Source organism: Erpetoichthys calabaricus, chromosome 2 (assembly GCF_900747795.2).
Source record: "Erpetoichthys calabaricus chromosome 2, fErpCal1.3, whole genome shotgun sequence".
In the NCBI taxonomy this organism is placed as follows: domain Eukaryota; kingdom Metazoa; phylum Chordata; class Cladistia; order Polypteriformes; family Polypteridae; genus Erpetoichthys; species Erpetoichthys calabaricus.
The window spans coordinates 132563162-132590918 of record NC_041395.2 but is presented as its reverse complement, the minus strand read 5'-3'; the positions used below and the strand labels follow the sequence as shown (position 1 = coordinate 132590918).

Genomic DNA, 27757 nt, shown 5'->3' with positions numbered 1-27757 from the left:
CCTGACTTTGAAAATGCAGGTGAAATAAATGGTTGGATGGCTCTTACCTGATAGACATAATTGTGATGTGACAGGTAGTGCCATGGATGGAAGAATAAAAACAGATTTTAATGTTTTCACAATAGCAATTTAATGTTCTCCTGAAGTTTACATGGATTCTACCACCGACTTATAGTGTAATGCCACGTTTGTTAGGGTAAACTGGTAATGTCAAACTTTACTCATTGTAGTGGCTGGGTATGGGTGGTTTTTTCATCCTGGAAGGAACAGTTGTTTCTGTCTTCCTGGTTTCGGAAGGTTGGGGTAATAAAGAGATAGTTGGAGACTGCCACCCAGGGCAACATATTCCTCCAGCCCACTGGGTGGCAGGATTCTCCTGGTGGTAGTCATGTTTAGACAAGCTCATGGCTGCAAGGAATATGTAATCTGACCCAGCCATGTTTTTGAGCTACACCTCTGACATGCCAGAAGTACCTCCATGTCTGGCTTTAAAAGGAGGATCTACTCCTCATCTAGGGAATCATGGTTGAGAGTGGAGTAGGGCTGTGCTTATCTTGAATATAGGAGAACAAAATGAAGGAACATGCAACTGATGCAAAGAGGAGCTTATGGAAAGACAGTTGGAAAAATAAAATGCCTTTCTTGGCCCAGGGATTTGCATTTGGCAGTTAAGGTCTGGTTTAGAAGTGTGAGACACCTGCTAACTTCCAAAACAGTCTCCACAATGGGGGTAGACGTTTAAACTATGAGAACACAGTCAAACAAAACATTAAAACTGATATCTCCAAGTATGAGATAAAAAGTATTGAGAAAGTCAGGTGCCCTTCCATCTCACAGTGATCTCTGTTGTGGTCTGTGCTGGTCACTAGAGTATATTCTGATGGCTGCTGTTAGCATACATAAAAAGTAGTATATACTGTGAAGGCTTAGAGACTTAAATAGCTATTACAAAAGAACAGCAAGCAGTCCATGAGGAGAGAGGAAGAGCAAGGAAAAGCTATATTATATATATATATATATATATATATATATATATATATATATATATATATATATATATATATATATATATATGCATATATATATATATATATATATATATATATATATACATACATATATATATATATATATATATATATATATATATATATATATACACATATATATATATATATATATATACACATATATATATATATATATATATACATATATATATATATATATATATATACATATATATATATATATATATACATATACATATATATATATATATATATACATATACATATATATATATATATATATATATATACATATATATATATATATATATATATATATATATATATATATATATATATATTATGGGGGTGCCAAAGAGGCAAATACATTGATTTTCTGAATATATAAAGTCATTGTCGGAATATATAAAGTCAACATCGGAGTATATAAACTCATTCCTGAATATATAAAGTCAAAGTCAAAATATATTGATTGAAACGACTCAGGCACATTTTTAGTAAACTAAAAAACTGAAATAAGTTTCACAGAAATAACAACCTGGTGTGGAATTCCACCTCAGAACACTGGAACTGTGAAGTAGTAGTATTCTACTATGTAGTAGTAGTATTCTACTATGCCACCTGTAAAATACACGTAATATTATAATAATCAGCCTATTTTTATACATTACATTCTGCATCTTGCAGATTGTCTCTCCAAAATCCCACTACAAGTAATTCAGCTTCGTATCTATTGCTTCCTTCCTCTGACATACAAAACTTGAAAAGTTGTTCAACCTCAATAGTTGTTAATTTTTTCTCCAATTTAATAAAAAGGGATTGAAGCTTCTGTGGAAACTGCTGAAATGCTGAAAGAACTCCAAGGCTCTGCAGTCCTTCTTGAAATCTATAACTAAAAAATAAAAGTTCTCAGTAAAACCCAATTCCTATAACTACTTCCATATTTAATATGTTACATGTATATGTAAAATAATGAACCTGTAAGTAACACTTTACAATAAAATATTTTAAGTAAACATTGATTAATTTATGAAATACTGTAAATATCTGAAATTCAGAAAAGTACATTGAATTTTCAGGGTATAAAAAGGAATAAATATTTATTTAATGAAATTGATATTGTATACCTTTCAAATGGAGTTCTTGTTCTCTGTAACACATACCAATGTGCCACATCTTTGGTAACAGCTCCTTTATTTTCCAAGGTGATTTTTCTGAAACACCCAGAAAGGCTTAAAATGCTGGATGCTCTACTGATAGCCACTTGCAATTGTGTGTCTGATGTAGCTGTTTTTATTTAGAAGGAGACATAACAGTATTAAATTACGGTACTTTTTGTTTACAAATTGGACCAAATGTAAACTATGTAATTGTGTGATTGCTACTTACCCTTTCTTTAACAGTGGACTGTAGTATTTATTATTCAAGAAATTTGAAGGAATTCTCTATCCATTTCTTTTGTAATTTGTTGCTTACCCTATGTAGTTGTTGATAATGGCACAGATAATTTTTAATCTAAAGTTTTTATGCAGAATGGATATAAAGCTTCTGATAGAACTGCCATCTATGGGGAACAACATTGTACAAAAGAAAAAAGTATAAAAACTCCAATGAAAAAATCACACCCTACAAGTGTCACATAATCCACATCAAATCATCACATCATGTGTCCCATATACTTTAACTAAAATATTGTTAAATAAATCACTTCTGTAAAATGCTCTCATGAATTGAAATGGAACATGTCGAACCATACATTTTTTAAAACTGTAGACCTACGTAACATTATTAGATTTATTTTCATAGCGCTGAGCCACAACAGGAATACCTTGGGATTATTTTGCATCAGTTTGTGAAAGTGCAGAGTTGAACTGATCTTATGGTTGTTGAAGCATCTCAGACGTGCACAAGCATGAGGCAGACTCTGTTCCTGGTATTGTTTTCACACACTTTTGTTTAATAGTCAATTGTACTTGTCTCTCGGAGAACTTGGCAGTGTTGATATAACATGAAGCACAATGTTTGCAAATGAATAAGCGGTTATTGGGCTGGACTTGTGACCAATGAATTAAGGAGGTATGCAGTTCTTCAACTGAAATGGTCACTTGCATTCGAGTATGTAACATTTTCATTGATGATACTATTTTCTGGAAGTGGTTTATTTAACAAAATTTCAGTACAAATACATGTGTGTTTGAGACATTGTGAGCATAGAAGTAAATGACTTGAAGTGGATAAGATTTTTTTCACAGACGTTTCTGATGGTTTTCGCTGTTTTTCAGCATTGGCCCCCATGGGCACCTATTTTATCAGAAATAAAAAAACAACAGATTGTTGTGTTGAACATACCTCTATAAGTTGATTACGAATATCAATATCAAGAATATCCTCAACTTCTGCTTCAGTATTTTCTGGACCTTTGGCCAAGGATTTATAAAGAATTGGGGAGAAAAAGCATGGTGATTGCCCACCATGCACAACAGACATTACTATCAGTTGTCCCACAAACAAAATAGCAATTTTCCTTTAATGCTGCACGAAAGATTGATAAAAAAAGTTTTTACAAAAATCAGTCACAAAAGCAAAACATTTAGTTATATGAAAATCAATTAGAACGATAACTTAGTCAAGCAGTTAAGGCTTTGAACGTCAAACACTGAGGTTGTAGGTTTAATTCCCACCACTGACATTATGTGACCAAGTACCTTCTCCTACCTGGGCTATAATTGAAAAAGAAATGGAATGAATTGTCTCAAAATTTTTCATCTTATTGGATAAATTTATTGGATAAATTTTGCAAACATACCTGCTGAATTGCAACTTAAAAGTTTGCTCCCTGAAGCACCCTCAAACATTCCACTGTCATGTTTCAAATATTTCAGACATAAGCGAAAATATTCACGTTTTGGACCACCAAGGTCTACTGCTCCTTCAGAAATGCCACTATCGTCAGTAAATTTTACATCAATTCTTTTTTTTGGGGTAAAGTTTGATCTACTCATTGCTTTCACTGTGCCATCCAAAAAATATCGTCGTATTATACTGAACTCAGTAACTTCATGTTCATTTATTGCAGTGGTAAGTGGCATCAGTATTTGCTCAACAGACAATAAAGTATCTCTGTAAAATTTAAATATTGCTCGGTTAATATTCTACATAAGGATTTATGCTGAAATATCCTGTCGCAACTGCATCTCAGTAAGTTATACTGTATACATTTACAGGCCTACAGCTTCCTTTTGCTATGACTAGCAGTCTACTGAAAATTCCAAAGATACATTGATTGAACACATCAAACATGTACAGCTAAACAATACATTTAAACTGTCTGTGAAAATTTTTTTAAAAATATTTGGGGTTCAACCCAGCATTAATTTAAACTACATACTGCTGGCTTTTAAGTGTCTCTTCCATCAATGATCTGCTAATTGCTTCTTGAATATTGGAATCTTCAGACAAATATTCTTCATTTTCAAGAAGGTTAACATAGTCACTATATGGAAAGAATGTTCATAGAGTAAAATATTGTACAAGTAATTTCACAATATTAATTATTCACACTGAGAAAAACTTTAACTTTACTTTGTAGGACTCTGAAAGTAATACAAAAAAGTCCCTGGTATACTAACAATCTGTACTTTTAATCAAATTGTAAAATCTTTCCACAAACAATTGTTGGACTGTGCACATTGGTTTCTGTAGCTTATGTTTTACTATTTAGTTTGATACCTCCAAAATATTCTGGCAAATGTAAACAAACTATTAACAAGTTTAAAGGACAACAGAATGTTCTTTGAAAGTGCCACCCCATACAGTGGACAACATATAGTTGACATTAATATATGAATTTAAGTAAATATTTATACATTTGTATACAAATGTATTCAAAATTCATGTATGAAATGTAAAGAAAAATCACAACTGTTTCAAAGTGCACTCAAATACTGACAACAAGGAAAGTAATTAAATGAGAGAAAATAATTTTAATGTGCTTGAATGTGTAAAAATGTTTTGGCTTTCCCACTGGACACAGAGTAAATTATGTCACTTCACTTAAATTAAAACACTGTCAAACACTGAACAAATTATTGCATCCTGTCAGTTTCAGTTTTACTTTAGTTATTTCGGTTTTCCATTTCCTTGCCTGACATACCTAACATATGACATGCTGAAGCAAATAACAAAACTCTTTTTTATGTTTAGTAAGGGTTGAAAGCAAAAAAGTGGAAGACTGAATAAGAACTGAACAGAAATATAATTGATAATAAAACCTTAATCAAGCAATCTTCTTTGAAGTATAAACAGCTTCTGAAAATTGAGCAATTTAATCAATTAAAGCACAAAACTATAACCTCTCTGTTTGGACCAGTCAACATAACCAGTTTCCTTTCACTATCCAAGATTTCAGACTGTTTTGTTTTCCAGTCTGTTTAAAACAATTCTGTATCTGTATGTGCATCCATTATATAAACAGTCATTTGTAAAGTCTGAATTTGCATTTACCAGAGAACCAGTGCGCTGTGCCTATACTCCAAGAAGAATGTTATACAAAAATAAACTGCATTGAAAATATTATGTCCGAGTTATTTAAAAAAGTAAACATCTAGACCTCCATAGAAAGGCTGCAGAACTGCTCTAAATAAATCAAAAATTGAACGTTCTTCTGTGTTTTCTAAAACCTAACCTAACCTAATGTTCTAAAAATTACAACAACATCTACAGGACTGCCAGAAAAACCCTGGGATTAGACTTTTTTCCATCACTTCAGGACAATATCAAAGTTAAATTTTACATTTCACACAATTCAGTATTTCAAATTTGACACTTCAAAACACAGCATTTCTGTTCTAAGTACTACAGTGAAAACAAATCACCTTTAAGACAAGAATATGACTTTGGGCATTTTTCTGACTGGAACACAAATATCTTTGATGTAAAAAACATTTTCTTCTTAAACATATTGTGGGGGCAGTTCTAAACAGTAACCCAGCTGTAAAGCTCCCCTGATGTCTCATTAAGGTCTTGTGCAAGGGAGTAAAAATTGCACCTTGATTAAGAGACATAGTAGATTGCTCTTGTATTTTTCTGGTGCTATGAATTTTTATTGCATCAATGGCATCACTTCTGTTTTTCTATAATGATAAATAAAAAAATATATAATTGTAGAAATGTAACAAATTTAATTATGCTTTAAACCATGCACCTTTGAATATATTTAATAAAGAAAATGACTCTCAGGACACCAGAGCCATACCTGGCGTCATTTGGCGCAAGGTTGAAGCTAACTCTGAGCAAGATACCAGGTCAGTTAACTAACATAGATTACGACTGTCTATTAACCTAACCCTCACTCTTTGACAAACTTGCAGTAAAACTAGAGTGCCCAAAGAAGAATGCACACATTACACATGATTACCGGGCCATGATTTGAACTTAGACTCTCGGAGCGGTGAAGTAGCATTGAAAATTAAACTATATGATGGTGGGTTTCTTTTTTAAAAACTTGCCTTTACAATTTAAAGTGATATTTCATTATTAAATCATGGCACAGTAAAACATCAAAAAGTGGATAACAGATAAGAAAGAAACTTAAAACAAAGGTGTATAAGAAAGGTGTTTATAAATTCTACTACTTTTTAAATTTTAAACAGTATACACTGGGACAATTACAAAATTCCATGTATATTGTGAATAGAAAACTTCTGCAACACCTCTTCACACCTATTCATCTTTATTAGATTTACCAATGATGTTAAAAACTGGTCTCAGTTTTTTTTTAAAAGTGCATTATTATATTAAGCTGTACCAACCCAAGTCATTGTATATTGATATTAAAGCATTCACATACTTCTAAAGATTCAAAATCTCTTTCACTCTTCTGCTCCTCAATTATTTCTCCTTCAGAATTTGATGGCTAAAATAAAATATATTAATAATAATAATATCACATGTAAAAATATTTAAATTTATCAATGAAAGTATTCCACAACCTTCATTTTTAAATTTTCAAAACATTTCTTTGGTAACTACTTAAGTAAAATTAAGAATACATACACGTGCAAACCTGTAACATTAATTTGTTACAGGGACAATCTCCAAATATAAATTGATGTCCAATATTAAACCATTTTTAAAATACAAACTTACAGATGCCTCAGGGAAAGTCAACAGTGTTGTATCTGGTCTTACATATATAGACTTCTGATGAAATATCTTTTTAATCACAAAGCCATTTAAAGTTTGGAGGCTCGTCAAGGATGGCACCACCAGTTTGCTGTGACATCCAAGTAAAATTTGTCTAAGATTAAAAATCGATAGATAACGTAATACATAATTACAATTAAATATAAAACATAAAACAATAGTTTATTAAATTTTACATTTACAAGATATGCACTTCCAGCGAAAGAACTATACAAAAGGAAATGCAATACTAACCCACATGTATCAACCTTTGGCTTGAACGCTTCACGAACAGCCTTCATCACCATGCCTTCATCCCAACACACTTTGAATTCCACCGCTGACTATGACCAGACTCAAACAGCCACGCTTTAATTGCAGCTCTGGGCACTTTCTGGCATTCAGCATCTGGAAGGAGTACCACTTCTTTGAAAAATGTCGGATGTTCTACTGACGGCTTTCCCGATCCAAGAAGTTTTCTAAAATAAAGACATTCAAATATACTATACATGTTACTGAAAGCCAAATGAACCATTTAATTTAGGAAGAATTTTAGTTATATTAGCTGTGTCCCACTGTAAAAAAAACAACCGGTAGAAGGGCAAAACGCTTTAAATTAGAAAAAAGCTTACTGTTTTGTTATCATTTGGATAAACATAAGCCTGATTGTTCTCCGCCACAGGGCAAAAAACGAAAATTTCTTACTTTAGGCAGTTTGTCTATACAGCGCTTCTGCTTTACAGCCTGTATGTACCTGTAAAATCCTCCTGAACCTCGAGAGTTCTTTCTCAGATTGTACACTGGCAACTGCACTTTATGTCCTCTACTGAAAATACTGCTCACTTCCTGTTGAGGTGCCTGATATTGACTAGAAGTGTGCGCCGTTGATGTTGAACATGTAGCCAATTCAGATACCATTTGTTCTACTGTACTTGGGTGGGGATATGGTCTGCACGCATTAGTATCTATGAACTCTTCATTTTCGATTAAATTTCTCACAACCTGCCTTTCTGTGTTACTATCCATTGCAAAATACAAAAACTACTAATTCTTATTATATTTTTTGTATAACGCTTTTCTGAAACTTCTCTCACAGTTGGTCGGTCTTGTGAGGAATGTCTCATAACGCGCCCATCGAAAAATTAAATATATCGCTTAAAAAAAGAGGAGCACAAATATTGTATTAAAAGATTAGTTGAAATTTATTTTTATTAACATTTTGACTAACTTTTGGTTAACTTATTTCATTTCACTGTATTAGGACCCCACAGAGTTTACTAAACACGTGCCTGAGTCGATTCACTCTGTACTGTATACTCTGCAATGACTTTATATATTCCAACACAGATTTTATATATTCAAGTTTTGACTTTATATATTCGGGAATTACTTTATATATTTCGACAATGACTTTACATAATCAGGAATGACTTTATATATTCTGACAATGACTTTATATATTCCGAAAATGACTTTATATATTCTGACGCTGACTTTATATATTCAAGTTTTGACTTTATATATTCCGACAATGACTTTATATATTCCAATGCTGACTTTATATATTCAAGTTTTGACTTTATATATTTCGACAATGACTTTATATATTCAGAAAAATCAATGTATTTGCCTGTTTGGCACCCCATAATATTTTATATATATATATATATATATATACAGTGGTGTGAAAAACTATTTGCCCCCTTCCTGATTTCTTATTCTTTTGCATGTTTGTCACACAAAATGTTTCTGATCATCAAACACATTTAACCATTAGTCAAATATAACACAAGTAAACACAAAATGCAGTTTGTAAATGGTGGTTTTTATTATTTAGGGAGAAAAAAAAAATCCAAACCTACATGGCCCTGTGTGAAAAAGTAATTGCCCCCTGAACCTAATAACTGGTTGGGCCACCCTTAGCAGCAATAACTGCAATCAAGCGTTTGCGATAACTTGCAATGAGTCTATTACAGCGCTCTGGAGGAATTTTGGCCCACTCATCTTTGCAAAATTGTTGTAATTCAGCTTTATTTGAGGGTTTTCTAGCATGAACCGCCTTTTTAAGGTCATGCCATAGCATCTCAATTGGATTCAGGTCAGGACTTTGACTAGGCCACTCCAAAGTCTTCATTTTGTTTTTCTTCAGCCATTCAGAGGTGGATTTGCTGGTGTGTTTTGGGTCATTGTCCTGTTGCAGCACCCAAGATCGCTTCAGCTTGAGTTGACGAACAGATGGCCGGACATTCTCCTTCAGGATTTTTTGGTAGACAGTAGAATTCATGGTTCCATCTATCACAGCAAGCCTTCCAGGTCCTGAAGCAGCAAAACAACCCCAGACCATCACACTACCACCACCATATTTTACTGTTGGTATGATGTTCTTTTTCTGAAATGCTGTGTTCCTTTTACGCCAGATGTAACGGGTCATTTGCCTTCCAAAAAGTTCAACTTTTGACTCCTCAGTCCACAAGGTATTTTCCCAAAAGTCTTGGCAATCATTGAGATGTTTCTTAGCAAAATTGAGACGAGCCCTAATGTTCTTTTTGCTTAACAGTGGTTTGCGTCTTGGAAATCTGCCATGCAGGCTGTTTTTGCCCAGTCTCTTTCTTATGGTGGAGTCGTGAACACTGACCTTAATTGAGGCAAGTGAGGCCTGCAGTTCTTTAGACGTTGTCCTGGGGTCTTTTGTGACCTCTCGGATGAGTCGTCTCTGCGCTCTTGGGGTAATTTTGGTCGGCCGGCCACTCCTGGGAAGGTTCACCACTGTTCCATGTTTTTGCCATTTGTGGATAATGGCTCTCACTGTGGTTCGCTGGAGTCCCAAAGCTTTAGAAATGGCTTTATAACCTTTACCAGACTGATAGATCTCAATTACTTCTGTTCTCATTTGTTCCTGAATTTCTTTGGATCTTGGCATGATGTCTAGCTTTTGAGGTGCTTTTGGTCTACTTCTCTGTGTCAGGCAGCTCCTATTTAAGTGATTTCTTGATTGAAACAGGTGTGGCAGTAATCAGGCCTGGGGGTGGCTATGGAAATTGAACTCAGGTGTGATACACCACAGTTAGGTTATTTTTTAACAAGGGGGCAATTACTTTTTCACACAGGGCTTTGTAGGTTTGGATTTTTTTTCTCCCTAAATAATAAACACCATCATTTAAAAACTGCATTTTGTGTTTACTTGTGTTATATTTGACTAATGGTTAAATGTGTTTGATGATCAGAAACATTTTGTGTGACAAACATGCAAAAGAATAAGAAATCAGGAAGGGGGCAAATAGTTTTTCACACCACTGTATATATATATATATATATATATATATATATATAGTATGATAGTGTGAAAGAAATACACTGGCACCCCCATCTTGTATCTGTTTCCCTGTATAACTGAGGCAATGAACAGAGGCAGGAGGAAGTGTCAATCAATCTTCTTTATTTTCTAAGCCTTGCAAAAGATAACCCTTACAGGAGAGCAAGCACCTCATTATCAAAGAATAAGTGTTACTAAGGAGGAACTGGTACTGTGCCTTTTTATACGCTTCATTGATCAGATAAGAATTCCAAAAATTTCATTATATGTATATTCAGAAGACCTTTAATATTATTGGTTACATCCAGTTGCTAACACGGCATAGCGGAACATTGAAACCTTAAATGATCACAACTAACCAGGTCCACTAGGCTGACTGGCAGTCCGTCAGTTCTGTTGACCTAACAGTGCATGACCTTTTTAGGTGTTTAGGTGCCTCAGCACGTCCACTCTGTCTTGAACTTTCAGTTTAGCCACAAGTTCCCTTTTTAGCTTGGCCAGCCTGTCAGCAGGAAACTTAACCTAACCACAACATGAATCAGCAGGCACATGTTAAAAGACAATTTTTTTAGGTCAAGGAGAAATAATAACAATGTCTAAGGGTAAAGAACTTAGTAGTTTAAGTACAGGCTGAAGTCAATTGCCAAAGGCTCAGGAGTATCAACAATTAGGCAAACACTATAGTCCAAAAGTTAGAGTAACAAGGTGTTAATTCAAAAACAGTAAATATGCCGTGTCACATAAACGAGTCACAGATATCATGAAATTTTGGTGCAGCCACCCGTATATTGTTTCCCCGGCTACAAAAGTAGATTTTTTAAATGAGCAATGTTCATAGAACAGAGTCCAAAACAGAACTGGTTTGCATTGAGACAAGATGGCGGTTTTAACAAAACGGGAAATGACATCATCGGAACTGGAAGTGACATCTTTATGACCAGGAGTGACATCATCATTGGCGCCAGAACCAGAAGTGACATCTTGTGAATTTCCCCCTGGGATTAATAAAGTATCTATCTATCTATCTATCTATCTATCTATCTATCTATCTATCTATCTATCTATCTATCTATCTATCTATCTATCTCTTCATGACCGGCAGTGACATTATTGTCGGAGCCAGAAAAGTGATGTCTTTATGACTGGAAGTGACGTCATCATTGGCGCCGGAACCAACTGGGATTTCCAGAGAATGGTCTTTAAGAGACTGAGAGAGACAGCACACTCCACCACCCCCTGGTCTGGCATAGAATTACTATTATTTAAGCCCTTTAGCTGTTTCCTGTGTGTGACAGTCCATAAAATAATCATTTTCTTAAAGAATCCAGAGGCTAGGATATTGGCAGGAGTATGCCACCACCTTTTATTTTTTTTATTTTTAACATTTTATTGAATTTATTAAAAGCAAATAACATTCCATACAAGCAAGTCAAATTTTACAAAACTAAGTTCAAATTAAATCAACCCCTACCCATGAGAAACAAAGCTAGGCCAACAGAGTAAAACTTTAATAGTAGGAAAAATAAATAAATAATAATAATTAAGGGAAGCGAATCCACTTCTTCAATTTAAATGTTTATTCTAAAATTTTATTGATTAGATCCTGCCAGGTTTTAAAAATGTTTTGCACAGATCCTCTAAGTGAGAATTAGATTTTTTTCAATTTCAAATAATATTTAACATTGGTTACCCACTGACTTAAAAAAGGTGGGCTAGGATTCTTCCAGTTGAGCAAGATAAGTCTACGTGCCAATAGTAAAGTAAAGGCCATTACAATTTGTTTGTCCTTCTTCACTTTAAGCCCATCTGAAAGTACACCAAACACAGCCTGTTAATGGGTTAAGAGGGATTGTGACACCAAGGCTGTGACACCCAATGTACTCTGGGATTTTTGAAAGGGAGGGACATTAAAATGTTTTTATATATTAAAGAAATGCTGTCTGAGTTCTCAAGACTGATCAATATTTTTTTCTAGAATAGAAGTACGTGGGAGGTGAAGAAAATTAGGCAGATTTTGTTTATAAGAAAACATAGAATGGCTTACTCTGCCACAGGAACAACAATACCCCTGCCACATGAAAATACAGTAAAATGATGGTAAGAACAGGGGAAATACAACCCATACTGGTACCTTCTATGAGTAATAAACATAATTAATTTTTGGCATGTATTCTGCAAATACTTTTCTCTTTTTTATGCAATTATGGATTTTGGGGGAGTCACAGAATTTAATTCTGTCATTGATTTCTTGCTGGAATGTGTTTTTAAGTATTTCCAATTTTTTTCCATCTTTTTTTGATGTCATGTTGGTTTTGTTGCTTGCCACCATTTTGTAGTCTTATGTCTTTGCACACACTCCTTGTTGCTGAGGAGTGGCGACTGTAATCCCCTGAAAAATTTGTGAGAAAGTATTTTAAATACTGAATCAGGAAGAGAAGAGACTTAACCATACAAATGTGCATATACTGTAACTGAAAAAAATGACCTTGCTAAATACCAAACCCCAAAATGAAACCCAGAAATTTTAGTAAAATGTTAGTTCAAAAAATCAAGAACCAGAGAATCAAAAAGGAAAATGAAGTGCTTATAGTCTTTTAGTTGTCAATCAAATTCAGTTACTGCAGACATAAAGGTATCAACCTTAATACCATGGCGACTGTGGCATCACTAAAAATGAGTTTACAGTAACTCTGCTGTTATCGACACAAAATGGAGGTGTCCATGAAAAGCAAATATGTAGTTGAATGAAAGACAAAATATAAATAACTAGGTTTAATTTTAGTTGTGAAAATGACCTACATTGGATTCAGAAAGTATTCTGACTCTTTCACTTTCTGCACATTTTATTTTGTTTTAGATTTACTGTCAATAGATAAATCAACCATTTTTGCCCATCAATCTAGATTCAATTATAACCCAGCCACAGGGGATGCACAAACCAGTGTGTTTCTTTGTGCCGATCCCAAGCCTGGATAAATGGGGAGTAGTGGAAGCTAGGTTAAGAAGAGAGGTGATGATTAGTGAGCAGCAGTACAGTTTCATGCCAGGAAAGAACACCACAGATGCAGTGTTTGCTCTGAGGGAGTTGATGGTGAAGTATAGAGCAGCCCAGAAGGAGTTGCATTGTGTCTTTGTGGACCTGGAGAAAGCATATGACAGGGTGCCTCGAGAGGAGTTGTGATATTGTAGGAGGAAGTCGGGAGTGGCAGAGAAGTATGTAAGAGTTGTACAGGATATATACCCTGTCGACTATGATGTTTGCTGGTGACACTGTGATCTGTAGCGAGAGTACGGAGCAGGTCAAGGAGACCCTGGAGAGTTGGTGATTTTCTCTAGAGAGTACAGGAATGAAGGTTAGTAAGAACAAGACAGAATACATGTGTGTGAATGAGAGGGGGGTCAGAGGAATGGTGAGGATGCAGGGAGTAGAGTTGGTGAAGGTGGATGAGTATACTTAGGATCAACAATTCAGAGTAATGGGTATTGTGGAAGACAGGTGAAAAAGAGAGCACGGGCAGGGTGGAATGGGTGGAGAATAGTGTTGGGCGTGATTTGTGACAGACCAGTATCAGCAAGAGTGAAAGGGAAGGTCTACAGGACAGTAGTGAGACCAGCTATGTTATATGGTTTAGAGACGGTGGCACTGACCAGAAAGCAGGAGACAGAGCTGGAGGTGGCAGAGTTAAAGATGTTAAGATTTGTACTGGGTGTAAACGAGGATGGACAGGATTAGAAATGAGTACATTAGAGGGTCAGTTCAAGTTGGATGGTTGTGAGACAATGTCAGAGAGGCGAGATTGCATTGGTTTAGACATGTGCAGAGGAGAGATGCTGGGTATATTGGGAAAGGGATGTTAAGGATAGAGCTGCCAGGCAAAGGGAAAAGAGGAAGGCCTAAGAGAAGGTTTATGGATGTGGTGAGAGAGGACATGCAGGTGGTGGGTGTAACAGAGCAAGATGCAGACAACAGGACGATATGAAAGATGATGATCTGCTGTGGCAACCCCTAACAGGAGCAGCCGAAAGAAGAACAAGAAATCTAGATTCAATTATGATGAAGAGCAAACATATTTTCAGAAAGTCATAATCTCTCCAGCAAAAGAAAAAACAATCATAATTTCTCCGAGATTAGGTCTGCCTTGAGGTCTCCTCCCTGTTGGATATGCCTGAAGCACCACCCCAGGGAGATGTCTGGGAGTTCCAAATCAGATGCTCGAACCACCTCAACTGGCTCCGTTCATTATGGAGGAGCAGTGGGTCTACTTTGAGCTCCTCCTGAATGTCTTCGCTTCTCGCCTTATCTCTAAAGCTGAGCCCAGACACTGCGCAGAAAACCAATTTCTGCCTCTTGGATCCACAATCTAGTTCTTTCGTTCACTACCCACAGCTCATAACCATAGGTGAGGGTATGAACGTATATTGAGCAGTAAATCAAGAGCTTAGCCTGTCCCTACTCACCTCTTCCCTCACTCGCTAACAAAATGCAGAGATGCTTAAACTGCTCTGCTTGAGGCAACATCTCACCTCCAAACTGAAGAGAGCACTCCACCATTTTCCAGTTGAAAACCATGGCGTCAGGTTTGGAGGTGTTGTTCCTCATCCCAGCTGCTTCACATTCTGCTGCAAACCTCTCTAGTTCATGTCTAAGATCCCAGCCTGATATGGCCAGCAGGACCATGTCATCCACAAAAAGCAGAGATGCAATCCTGAGGCCACCCAACTTAACCCCCTCCATTTCCTGGCTCAATCCAGAAAATCTGTCAAAAAAATTATGAACAGAACTGGTGACAAAGGGCAGCCCTGCCTAAGTCACACACCAACAGAGAATGGGTCTGACTTACTGTTGGCAATTCAATCCAAGCTTTAGCTCCAGTTATATAGGGATCAACATCTGGTCGGGTACCCCATACTCCTGAAGCACTTCCCACAATACACCACGAGGGACGCGATTGTATGCCTTTTCCAAGTCCAAAAAACACATGTAGACTCATTGGGCATACTCCCATGAACACTCAAGAATACTTGTGAAGGTATAAAGCTGATCCAGCGTTCTACCCCCAAGTGGCAATCTGAATAAATTAATTTTAATATAAATATGATGATTTAGTGACGCACCAGTTCAATGGCAACAGATGAGAACCATACAGATTTTGCTCACGATATGCAATTGGCAAACCAGTGTATCCATTTCTAATCAGTTGTTGCACATGCAGTACACTTTTATGCATTAGCATCGGCTACTAAAGCAAATTAAGGAATGTCTACCGTGGTACTTTCTTAGACATTTTTAAAATTCTAGTGCTAGTATGTCTGTAGGTGAACTGCGAAAGTGTTATTTCTGGATACGATGAAAGCAGGACATTCCGTTGTGTCTGTGGACCATAAGTATGGCTCGAATGAGTCCACGGTTCACTACATTAATAGACAATTAAAAACAAAACCGAATGTTGTGATGTGATCAAAACACAAAATCAGAAGCAAAAACAGTACACAAAGAAATAATTAGACATGTGAACCCCACACAGCCAGGAATCAGAACACTTATGACTATAAGCCATTTTGATTTTATGGATAGAATTTAGGCATTTTTCCACCCCAGGAACCTTGTTTTTAGGAACTAGTGAGTTTCTGTATGATGTAAGCCCTGGGTTACTTGTGGTCCCTGGCCACTTTTGAGTGTTGCGTTCCCACTGCAAAAACAGGAATTGCAGTCTTTATGCAAAATATGTGACGTGCAAATAACAGTGATAGGGTGCAAAGTTCGGCATGTTTGGGTGTTTACGGGGGACACACCACACCTCATTGTTTTTACAACAACAACATTTATTTATATAGCACATTTTCATACAAAAAGTAGCTCAAAGTGCTTTACATAATGAAGAGAAGAAAAATAAAAGACAAAATAAGAAATTAAAATAAGACAACATTAATTAACATAGAAAGGAGTAAGGTCCAATGGCCAGGGTGGACAGAAAAAACAAAAAAAAAACTCCAGAAGGCTGGAGAAAAAAATAAAATCTGTAGGGGTTCCAGGCCACGAGACCGCCCAGTCCCCTCTGGGCATTCTACCTAACATAAATGAAATAGTCCTCTTTGTAGTTCGGGTTTTTCACGGAGTCACTTGATGCTGATGGTCATACAGACTTCTGGCTTTTAATCCATCCATCATTGTTGGAACATCATGGTGCTTTGGGTAGATGGTGGTGGCACATGCCACCACCAACAGGACACCGGAAAAGGAAACAGAAGAGAGAATAGGGGTTAGTACAGATTTTGAATGAATAGTTATTATAATGAATTGGATATACAGAGTGTCAGGATTAAATTACAGTGAAGTTATGAGAAGGCCATGTTAAAATAATGTGTTTTCAGTAGTTTTTTAAAGTGCTCCACTGTATTAGGCTGGCGAATTCCTACTGGCAGACTATTCCAGATTTTAGGTGCATAACAGCAGAAGGCCGCCTCACCACTTCTTTTAAGTTTTGCTCTTGGAATTCTAAGGAGACACTCAGTTGAGGATCTGAGGTTACGATTTGGAATATAAGGTGTCAGACATTCCGATATATAAACCGGGGCGAGATTATTTAAAGCTTTATAAACCATAAGCAGAATTTTAAAGTCAATTCTGAATGACACAGGTAACCAGTGTAGTGACATCAAAACTGGAGAAATGTGTTCGGATTTTCTTTTCCTGGTAAGGATTCTAGCAGCTGCATTCTGCACTAGTTGCAAACGATTGATGTCTTTTTTGGGTAGTCCTGAGAGGAGTGCGTTACAGTAATCTAGCCGACTGAAAACAAACGTATGAACTAATTTCTCTGCATCTTTCGATGATATAAGAGGTCTAACTTTTGCTATGTTTCTTAGGTGAAAAAATGCTGTCCTAGTGATCTGATTAATATGCGATTTAAAATTCAGATTACAATCAACGGTTACCCCTAAGCTTTTTACCTCCGATTTGACTTTTAATCCTAATGCATACAGTTTATTTCTAATAGCCTCATTGTATCCATTATTGCCAATCACTAAGATTTCGTTTTTTTCTTTATTTAATTTGAGAAAGTTACTATTCATCCATTCTGGTTTTAAGCGATCATATGTTCATACGGGAGAATATTGCTTGGATGCGGTTCATTTCGTGGTGCATCAGGGAGGCAACCATGAAAAGTGATGGAGTGCGAATACTTTTAGTGCGGAGGAACTGGATAAACCTCTGCCACTATCAGAATTACTAGATGCTATAAAGTCACTTAAAGGCGGGAAAGCAGCAGGCCCTGATTGCTACCCTGCAGAATTTTATAAGAATTTCTCCGCTCAGCTAGCTCCCCTCCTATTAGCAACATTTACAGAAGCTAGAGACAATTAAATTCTACCTCAAACTTTTCGCCAAGCATTAATCACCGTCTTTCCTAAACAAAATAAGGACTTATTACAATGTGCATCATACAGACCAATTTCACTTCTGAATAAAGATGTTAAGATACTCTCAAAAATCATAGCTAGAAGGATGGAGAAGTTGCTGCCTTCGGTAATATCACAAGATCAAACTGGATTTATCAAGGGTCGACACTTATCCTCCAATCGTCAACGCCTGTTTAATGTAATATACTCACCAACAAAGTCAAACACCCCAGAAATATTATTATCATTGGATGCAGAAAAAGTATTTGACATAACTGAATGGAAATACCTTTTCACTACATTAGAGAAATTTGGGTTTAGCCCGAACATTTGTGCATGGATCAAACTACTGTATACCAATCCAGAAGCTTCAGTTTGTATTAACATTTGTTCAGCATACTTTAAACTAGAATGTGAATACAGACAAGGATGCCCCTTGTCACCACTGCTATTTGAAATCGCCATTGAACCACTGGCGGTTCACTGTCAAAATGCTGATCAGATAAATGGGATTATCAGAGAAGGACGGGAACAGAAAATTTCTCTATATGCAGATGATATGATACTGTATATATCAGAACCACAAAATTCTGTGCCTACAGTCTTAACAGCACTTACAGAATTTCAGAAGATCTCTGGGCTCAGAATTAATCTGAATAAAAGTGTACTCTTTCCAGTGAATTCTCAAGCACACAATATCATATTGGACACCTTTCCTTTTATTATTGCAGATCAGTTTCAATACTGATTAAAGGCCAAACCACTAACAGATTTGTAAGATATCACTAGTGCTTGTGGACAATCAATTAGCACAATTCCATGTCTGAACCCCGTCTCTGATTGTAGGATATAGCAGGTCTGTGACACATGCATTTTAAATAAATAAATGCACTCATGATTTCAGGTCGGGCATAGGCAATGTGGTGGAGTGGCTCCATAGGCAGATGTGGGGGTGGGTGATCCCCTGTCCACATGCAAACGTGTGAGATAGACACATTCCCTCATTCATACTGGAGCCATGATTACCGCATCTGCCTCTCACAGGGTTTTAAAAGATTCTTGAAATGCATGAGAGGGAGAACAATGAAACAAGAGAACCATGAGTGAGTACAGTATTGAGTGCATGAGCCAGCTTGAGAGAGAGAAGGCAGAACGCTCAGTAGCCCCACATAACGATCGTCACTTTAGGGGCAGATTGTTACCTGGGCCCTCATGCATAATGCCGTGCATAGAATTCACACTAAAACATGGCATAGGGACAAAAGCGGAAATGTGCGTATTCACAAAAAAATCCAGATACATAAATCTGTGTGTATGCCAACTTACACGTTCTTCCATTCCATAAATCCCAGTCAGTGTGAAAAGTAACGCTTGTGCATGTGCCTGTCGCTCCACCTCGACTCTTCCCAGAATTACGCCTCTTTGAATATGCAAATCAATATAAATAGTCCCTTATGTTTCGCATTCTATGAAAACACAATGGCAAAAGCACAGGGAGAAAGAGGGATTTCAGTGAAAACCAAGTAGAGACAAGGAAAAAACATATTATTTGTTGTTTTAATCAGTGATATAAAGAACAAAAGGAAGTTGATCGAGTGACAGAGTGGCAGAGAAACTCAAAAGTTCAAGTTCAGAAAGTCACACAGTGCCCAGAATAAATAAGAAGATGGTCAGATATCAAAGTCACCGTGAAAAGGCGAGTCATAGCCCACCGTCTCAGTGTCATATGGAAGCGTATTAGGGTACAGAGAAAAGAAAAAAACTAGAACACTGAAAAAAAGGTTGAAATTTCCACTTTAATCACATAGTTTATTTTGTCATTAAAGTAAAATGTCATAAACTTCATCTAAAAATTGTTTAATTTAATCCTTTCTCAAATGCCAGTGTAACTAAAGTAGCATGTTAAATGCTTAGTGTTCTATGTACTCTTAAGTGTGTGAGTCAGTATGTGCTTCTTAAACGGGCTTTCTCTTATGCTAACAGGACACAGAATACATTACATTCATGAAGTTACAGCTCTCTGAACAATTTAAATACTAAGATGTATACTTGATATAATTTTCATGATGATAGAAATTAAAGCATGTATAAAACATTGAGGCACATTAGCCTCATGCAAGATGCTCGCTGCGCCGTGTGCGACCTTCAATTAAATAATTTATTGCAGCAGTACTGTTTCTTTCAAACGTACTAACCCCCAATTCCTGTCCTTCCTTTTCTTTCTCCATGTACCCAATCGCCACACAATCTGCTCTGTAATAGACGCTAAGCCATCTGTAAGCTTAGAACGCTGATTCTTCAAAACTTTTAAGGAACATTGAAATATCTTCATAGTACATGTTTAATTATTCTGTTCATCTACCCTTCCAGTGTCGCGCCAGCCCCAGCAAGAATACAGTGCGAGGCAGGAACAACTCCTGAACGGGGTGCCAGCTCCTTTCTAGCGCTGCGACACTGTGTCCTCATATGTTTAATTATTAACAATATAGATTATTTAAATGATGTTAACATTTTATCTGTATAATTTAATAAACATTTTGCTGCATTTCATCTTAAAATTATATCGTCATCATATGTAAATACGTGCTAAAGTGGCTCAGGTTGTGCAATATTATCACTGTATCGCAAGTTTACAGTGAAGTAATTGTACTTATAAGTACAAATAGTTCTACAAGGAGCACTTGATGGATTGATTGATTGCGTTTATGGTTCTTGGGATGAAACTGTTTCTGAACCGCGAGGTCCATACAGGAAAGGCTCTGAAGCATTTGCCGTATGGGAGCAGTTCAAACAGCACATGGCAGTGATATAAATACTCCGAGTGGTGCAGTGAGAGTAATATGGAAAAAGATGATCCGCTGTGGCAACCCCTAATGGGAGCAGCTGAAAGAAGAAGAAGGTGCAGTGAGAGTAACAACGCTAAAGCAGCTATGGTATTTGGAATAGTTTGGCCATTCCGTGGACCATTATATTGTTACAGGTTAATTACAATTAGATGCCTTAAACTAATAAACAATATAATTTGAGTGTATTTTATAAAGCCGCATCAGGGATGTAGATCTAAAAAAGAAAGGGAAACCACACAGGAACAGTACCACTGCTTTGACACTGGGTGCCGCCAGTTTGCAAAACTGAGAGGAGTACTTGCATATGCCAGGGATTGAGCTAGCATGAAAATGTGCATGGCTTTATGCCAAGTTTAGTTTTTATATATCGCAATGTGAGCATGGAAATGGGTGTACGCAACATTTTTGTGCATACGCACTGTTTATACATGAGACCCTGGTGATCAGGTGAGCTTGCGCGTGTGGATAACTCCCAGGTTTAAAGGGGCACGAGATGCGTGGCAGGGGGATGGGTGTCCAGGACCCTTATCAGCTGATTGCTAGGTGAACTTATAAAAGCCTACCGGGAAAGTGAAAAAGGGGAACAAAAGGATAAGCTGGGTGAGTGGTTGGACGTCCGGGGTTGCTTGAGAACAGGAGTATGTAAATAATAGGAGTCTGTAGTTGAGTGAAGGACCGTGATGAAACAACAATTGGATGGGTGCAATTTTCACAGTAATTTTTTTGTTTTGTTACTTGATATTTTTTTGGGGCATTTTTAGTACATTCTATAAGCTGTTGTATTTTTTTTTCCTTTGCCTTTTTGCAATGTACAACTTTTGGGATTGTTTTAGCTATTTATTTCACAATAAATTGCACCTTTTTTTAAAGTTACACTTTTTGTCTGCATCTCTCTACTGTCCTACTGACCTCTGTCCCTCTATCAACAATTTGCGGTCTGCCAGTTTTATCTGTTAAGGACCCGAGTGCCTGACATCCTTCTAAGGGATCCATAGAACACTAAGAGAGCATGATAGAAGATAGGAAGAAAACTGGCTCTGAGCAGTTTGGAAACCCGTTGACAGAGGCAGCCAAGAAAACAGTCAGAAGTGTGGACTTCAGCTGCCGGTTTCTCCGCTGACTGTGCAATGCATTGGGTGAACTGGGGAGACAGGAAAGAGGAAGTTGTGCTGGGCTCAGTGAAAAAAGATAAAGAGTAAGGATCTGATGATTGTGTTTTATTCTGAGTTTATCTTTGGGTTACTTTAAACTCACAGACTTCTGAGTTATTGAACTATTTATTTATTTATGGAAGATCTTTTGCACTGCACTTTGGACGCTTTGTTTTTTGTTTTAATAAAAGCACTTAACCACTTTGTACCAACTACTTGCTGACTATGTGTGTCCTCATTTGACCGGCTCATCTTTGGAGTATGTTATTGGCGGTTCTGGATTCAAGTAATCTTGAAGTGTGGCGCCACCCTGGACTCACAGATAGTAGCTGGTTGAATGAAAAGTACAAAACCAGGGGGTTACAATTACTCAGATATTTGTGGATTTAACTTTTATTAAGAAGGGAAGATTACATTATGGTAATGTATGGAAAATACATGTTTTTATTACATTTGGAGATTCTACATTAATATTGAAGTAATTTAGAAATATGTAAACTGTATGAATGTGAATGTGATGTGAATGAATTTTGCACAGTAGTGCATTGCGCATCTGCATTTTGGAAGCTGCCACCTCTCAGTGTGAAGTAGTAAAATCTTTTCATTTTGTTCGGTTGAGGACAGCTTCATGAAGATAATTTTAATAGCTGAGTCTTATTTAAGCAGTTTATTTTTAAGCAGGATTATAAAATGATTTGCTGGATTGAACAATACTCAACAAATATTACTGGACAGCAGCAGGCAGCACACTTCCCAATTAGGGTGACCGGACAGCAAGCAGCAATGGGCTGATGGCGACCTCCTGGCAGTACTCTGGCAGCAGCAGTGTAGCAGTTTTTTTTACATTTGTAGATTTCTAATTAATATTGTAGTAATTTACAAACATGTAAGCTGTATTGATATGAAAGAAATTTGCACAGCAGTGCCTTGTGCACCTGTGCTTTGAAAGCTGCCTCCTCTCAGTGTGAAGCAGAAAACCTTTTCATTTTTTCCAGTTGAGGAAAGCCAGGAAATCACAGAGTCCTAAACCCTTCTTATTTCAGTTTAGATATTTATTAAAGATAATAAACAGTAGTGCTCTATCCATGAAGAAAGCTGCTGTTCCTGAGCACAAAGACATTTTTATACATTGCTTAACGCAGATAAGATACCTTGACATACCTACTATGCTAATGAAAAACACCTAATGACATTTTGACACCTTTGTGCAATTGTTCTTCAGTCATGCCTACTTTATTAGGTTATGACCATTCATGTTAATTACTGATTATGCTAATAGTCTACACCTGTTTGGCATTTTGTCGTCTTTGTCCAGTATCCTTTTCAGCTATGCTTCCTTATTATTAATCCTTCACCCAATCTTTGACATTGGCTTTCAGAGTATCATTTTACATTGGCGGAGTGGTTACATGTAAGACTCAGTGCAATTCAGTGCTTAACAGTGTTTAAACTATATTGGTGAGATTACAATATACTTTAAAAATAATAATGCCTTTTAAGATACAGAATCACATAGTAAAAAAGTGGTTAATTAAAATATGTGCTTAATGACATTATACATTCTGATTTCTGTGCATACTGTATTCTAATTATCCAAGTAAATATTCATGTACCGTATATACTCGCATATAAGTCGGATCTTGAGACCCGAAAAATCAATCATAAAATCAGACCCGACTTATATGCCTGTTCAAAAATATGACACTTATAGTTCGGGTATTACCGTGTGGTCACGTAGGCACAATACATAGAAAAAAAAGGCAGTGTGCTCCGTGGTTACTCTCTCAGGTGGGCGTTAGCATAGCATAATCTCTTGAACCAATAGCATGAGTTTTCCGTATTCGACTTATACGACCAACATTATAAAATGCAGGAAATTATACAGTAAAATCAAGCCCTGACTTATCCGCGGGAGAACGCAAGTATATACGGTAAATATATTTCTAAAAGGACAGCTTCTTGGAGCCAGTTCTAATAGCCGAGTCTTATTAACCATTGTACTTTCATTTGGTGCACATTACTGCATGAAAGCAGGATTAAAATAACAATTGGTGAATAGAACCATATTCAGTAAATATTATCCATCCATCCATTATCCAACCCGCTACATCCTAACCACAGGGTCACGGGGGTCTGCTGGAGCCAATCCTAGCCAACACAGGGTACGGAACAAACCCTGGGCAGGGCACCAGCCCACCGTAGGACGCACACACACACCAAGCACACACTAGGGACAATTTAGAATCGCCAATGCGCCTAACCTGCATGTCTTTGGAGGAAACCAGACTACCCGGAGAAAACCCACGTAGACACAGGGAGAACATGCAAACTCCATGCAGGTAGGACCCGGGAAGTGAACCCGGGTCTCCTAACTGCAAGGCAGCAGCGCTACCCACTGCGCCACTGTGCCACCCCAGTAAATATTAATAAAATGAAAAATGTATCACTGATAACTTGCTGCAAGTTTTTGAAAATAAGGAGTGCTCACACCTGTCCAAATATGCTTCAATAACTGGTCTACAAACTGAATTATACTGTCCCAGTCCTCATGGGATCCTTTTGAACAGACCTCTCCACACAAGGAAAGATAGCACAAAGAACCAGCAGCCAGATTTGGATTGGCCAGTTTGTTTTAAAAAAGTGGCATTCAGATATAGCCAGAAGAAACAAAACCAGTGCAACTCTATGATCTCAATACTGTATGCACATACTGTATACATAGTTGCTGCTAAAAGTATTTATATGATCTATTTCCTTTGCAAACATCAACATGTATTTCACTCTTTTAGTTGCTACTTTTCAACTAGTGGCTTATCACTACAAGTGCTGAATAAAGTAGTTGCCTAATTGGAAGGTTTGTGTTCTTGAGATCAGGGATTGAATGCAGCACAAGGTGACATATTTCCTATATTTATATTTTAAATAAAATAGTAAGCAACTGAGCATTTTAAAAATAAAATGGTAAATAATATGAACACTACAGTAGCAAAATGTGATTATTAATAATAAGTAATAATTTCAAAAGGATGGTATTTTGAAATTTTGTTTGGTGCAAGTATTTTGTCAGTGTTTCCAAACATTTTGCTCTCTTATTAGAATCCTTTTTTCAAACAGTTATTTGAAAAATAAAAACCTAACCCATCTATTTTATATAATACAGAGGAATTATATAAGACAGAGAGGAGAAAATGCTGAATTTATTCAATATGGGTAATTACATCCTTTACAATTCTGTGATGGCCAGTGTGATTATCTGTGCTGTAGTGTGGTGGGCTGGTAACATCATATCAAACAGAGTCTGTCAAATTAACAAGTTAATTAAAAACGCAGATTCAGTTAAGGGACTTATTATTGATTCACTGGAGGTAGTAGAGAATGAGAGAATGAAGACAAAACTGAGTGCCATTATAGACAATGCTGAATGTCCTCACATTGATACAGTAACATTGAGTACTTTCAGTCGATTAATTATTCAGCAGAACTGTGTCAAGAAGTGCTACGGCAGCTCCTTTGTACCAATAGCAAAACCATTAGGAGAGCAACAAGCTTAGAGACCAGTCTATTAACTTGTATTCTTTATTTCTGAAAACAACACCTTTTTTACATTAAATACTATGTATTGTTAATCCAGTCGATTGCATGGCTTCATAACACAACATTGCAAAATAATGGAAATGGCGCTATAGATTATAAACATTTTATTGATATATTATAATGATCAGAATTTTAATATGGGTCAAAACACATTTCACCACTGGCTACTTGGTCTTGAACAAGGCCTTTCAACCTTTCAATATGTAAAGCCAAAAGTGTTTAAGAAAAATTGATAGAATTTTGATTATAGTGAAACAGCTTCCTTCATGTGCTTACATACCATAAAACTGAAATTCAAAATAAAATTACAGATTTTCATAGGGCGTCACTTTAGATATATTAACCTCAAAATATGTCTGAATGTATTTTGGATATATCAAAATTAATGATTAATTATTGTGCTTTCTGAAGAGATTTGTTTCACAATTTATTTCATCATCCTTCCATCCACTAATAAACTCAGCTAATCTAGCTAAATACTGTGGGGACTGGCCCCTAACACATCATTTTAAATATTATAAAACAGACATGTTGAATTATATATACTATTGATTTTAACAGTTTTAAAAATCATTTATTACCTTAGCATACAGTTACAGGACATTTCTCAATTTTCAATTCACTTGCTGTACTATCAATGCTTTAGTATTCCTAATTGTGTACTGTATTATGTTTTTAATTTGGCTGGATTTTTTAATTTACATGTCAAAGCGATTTTGCCTGCACTTTACCAATTAGGTGTTTTTTTGAATTTTTATCTGGTCTCAGCAGAATGATATAACATTTTGGAGCAAAAATACAAAAAAGTAAACCAAAACTTGATGCCAGAATAGCGAATACCTCTACAGCTACTGTATACTTTCCAGGAGAGCTAATATAAGATGGAATAAAAGTGATCCAAACAGTACAGAACACCAGCATGCTGAATGTGATGAATTTTGCCTCATTAAAGTTATCTGGTAATTTCCGCGCAAGAAAAGCCAGAAAAAAACAAATCACAGATAACAGACCTATGTATCCTAAAACAATATAAAAACCAACTGTGGATCCAATATCACATTCTAAAATGATTATTTCCTTATTAGAGTTCATGTTTTTGTGAGGCAATGGAGGATATTTTACTAACCAAATGATACATGTCAAGGTCTGTACGAGTGTAAAAGTTAAAACACTTAACCGCTGCTGAGTTGGTCCAAAGCATTTCATTATATTACTACCAGGCATTGTTGCTCTAAAAGCCATAAGCACAACTATTGTTTTCCCCAGAACACATGAGATGCAAAGAACAAATGTGATCCCAAAAGCTGTGTGCCGTAACATGCAGGACCACTGAGTGGGCTCCCCAATAAATGTAAGTGAGCACAGAAAACACAGTGTCAATGAAAAAAGAAGAAGAAAACTTAGCTCTGAATTATTAGCTTTCACAATTGGAGTATCTCTGAACTTGAAAAACACAGCAGTAACAAAGGAAGTTAACAAAGTCCCTAACAAAGCAAATATAATTAATATCATCCCCATTATTTCATCATAAGACAAAAATTCAATGTCCTTCAAAATACACTGGTCTTTCTCTTCATTGGCCCGGTATTCCAAAGGACACTTCATGCAGTGAATTGCATCTGTAAATAAAAGTTGGATTGTCATGAAGTAGTTATCTCAAGAAATATTTCGATGTTCATTTACTGCTAAATGAAAAAATGATTTTTTGACTATTATGAGAGGAACATTCAGTACAATACTGTATGTAGCTAATAATAATGCACAAAAAACTCCAAAGTGGCAATTATTGTAGAAGCAGACTAGCATTTCTCCTTTTGAGATTTTTACAGAAATGCATCATAACTGATATGAACTCACTAATTTAAAGCAAACTGTTGTCTTCTACTGTTAAGTTGCTGTGCTTGTATGGTAAGGAATAAAAAAAAGAAAACGCTTTTTTATTGTTTTTGTTTCTTTAATTTTTTTTTTCTTTTTGTCTGTCTCAAGAATACAAACTAAAACAAGTGAACAAAGTGGAGTTTATGCTAAATAAAAATGATGTCATAGAGAATCTTCCATTTGGCTTCCCCAGCACACTGCAGTAATTTAAAAGAGTATAGCAAAGTCGCCAAAAGTATGCAGGTCAGTTCTTCTCCAGGGAGCGGATGTCTTGAAGATACTTTATTATGTACTACTGTAAATAATGTTTACAATGAAAAAATGTTTATGCACTCAGGGGTAAAACACTGTCCTGGGGCC

General features: G+C 36.3%; 2 protein-coding genes and 1 long non-coding RNA gene across 3 annotated transcripts in view; all 3 read right to left on the bottom strand.

Moving 5' to 3' along the window:
- Positions 1 to 15205, bottom strand: part of LOC114645407 (extracellular calcium-sensing receptor-like) — a 28056-nt gene extending 12851 nt beyond the window's left edge. The window contains exons 1-2 of the mRNA XM_051922548.1: positions 14986 to 15205; positions 9448 to 9890 (exon numbers count right to left, since the gene is read on the bottom strand). Of these exons, the coding sequence (XP_051778508.1) occupies positions 9448 to 9890; positions 14986 to 15205 (663 nt within the window). The remainder of the gene's footprint in view (positions 1 to 9447; positions 9891 to 14985) is intronic.
- On the bottom strand, positions 1802 to 2678 carry LOC127526834 (uncharacterized). The gene is made up of 3 exons (XR_007934274.1): positions 2533 to 2678; positions 2159 to 2412; positions 1802 to 1917 (listed from the first exon to the last, which is right to left on the bottom strand). It is a non-coding gene; the product is annotated as an uncharacterized LOC127526834 (long non-coding RNA).
- Positions 15206 to 25846: 10641 nt separating the features above from the next.
- The window catches only part of LOC114645406 (extracellular calcium-sensing receptor-like), a 35414-nt gene continuing 33503 nt past the window's right edge, over positions 25847 to 27757 (bottom strand). Inside the window, exon 6 of the mRNA XM_051923771.1 lies at positions 25847 to 27138. Within this exon, the coding sequence (XP_051779731.1) occupies positions 26225 to 27138 (914 nt within the window). The 3' untranslated portion in view covers positions 25847 to 26224. The remainder of the gene's footprint in view (positions 27139 to 27757) is intronic.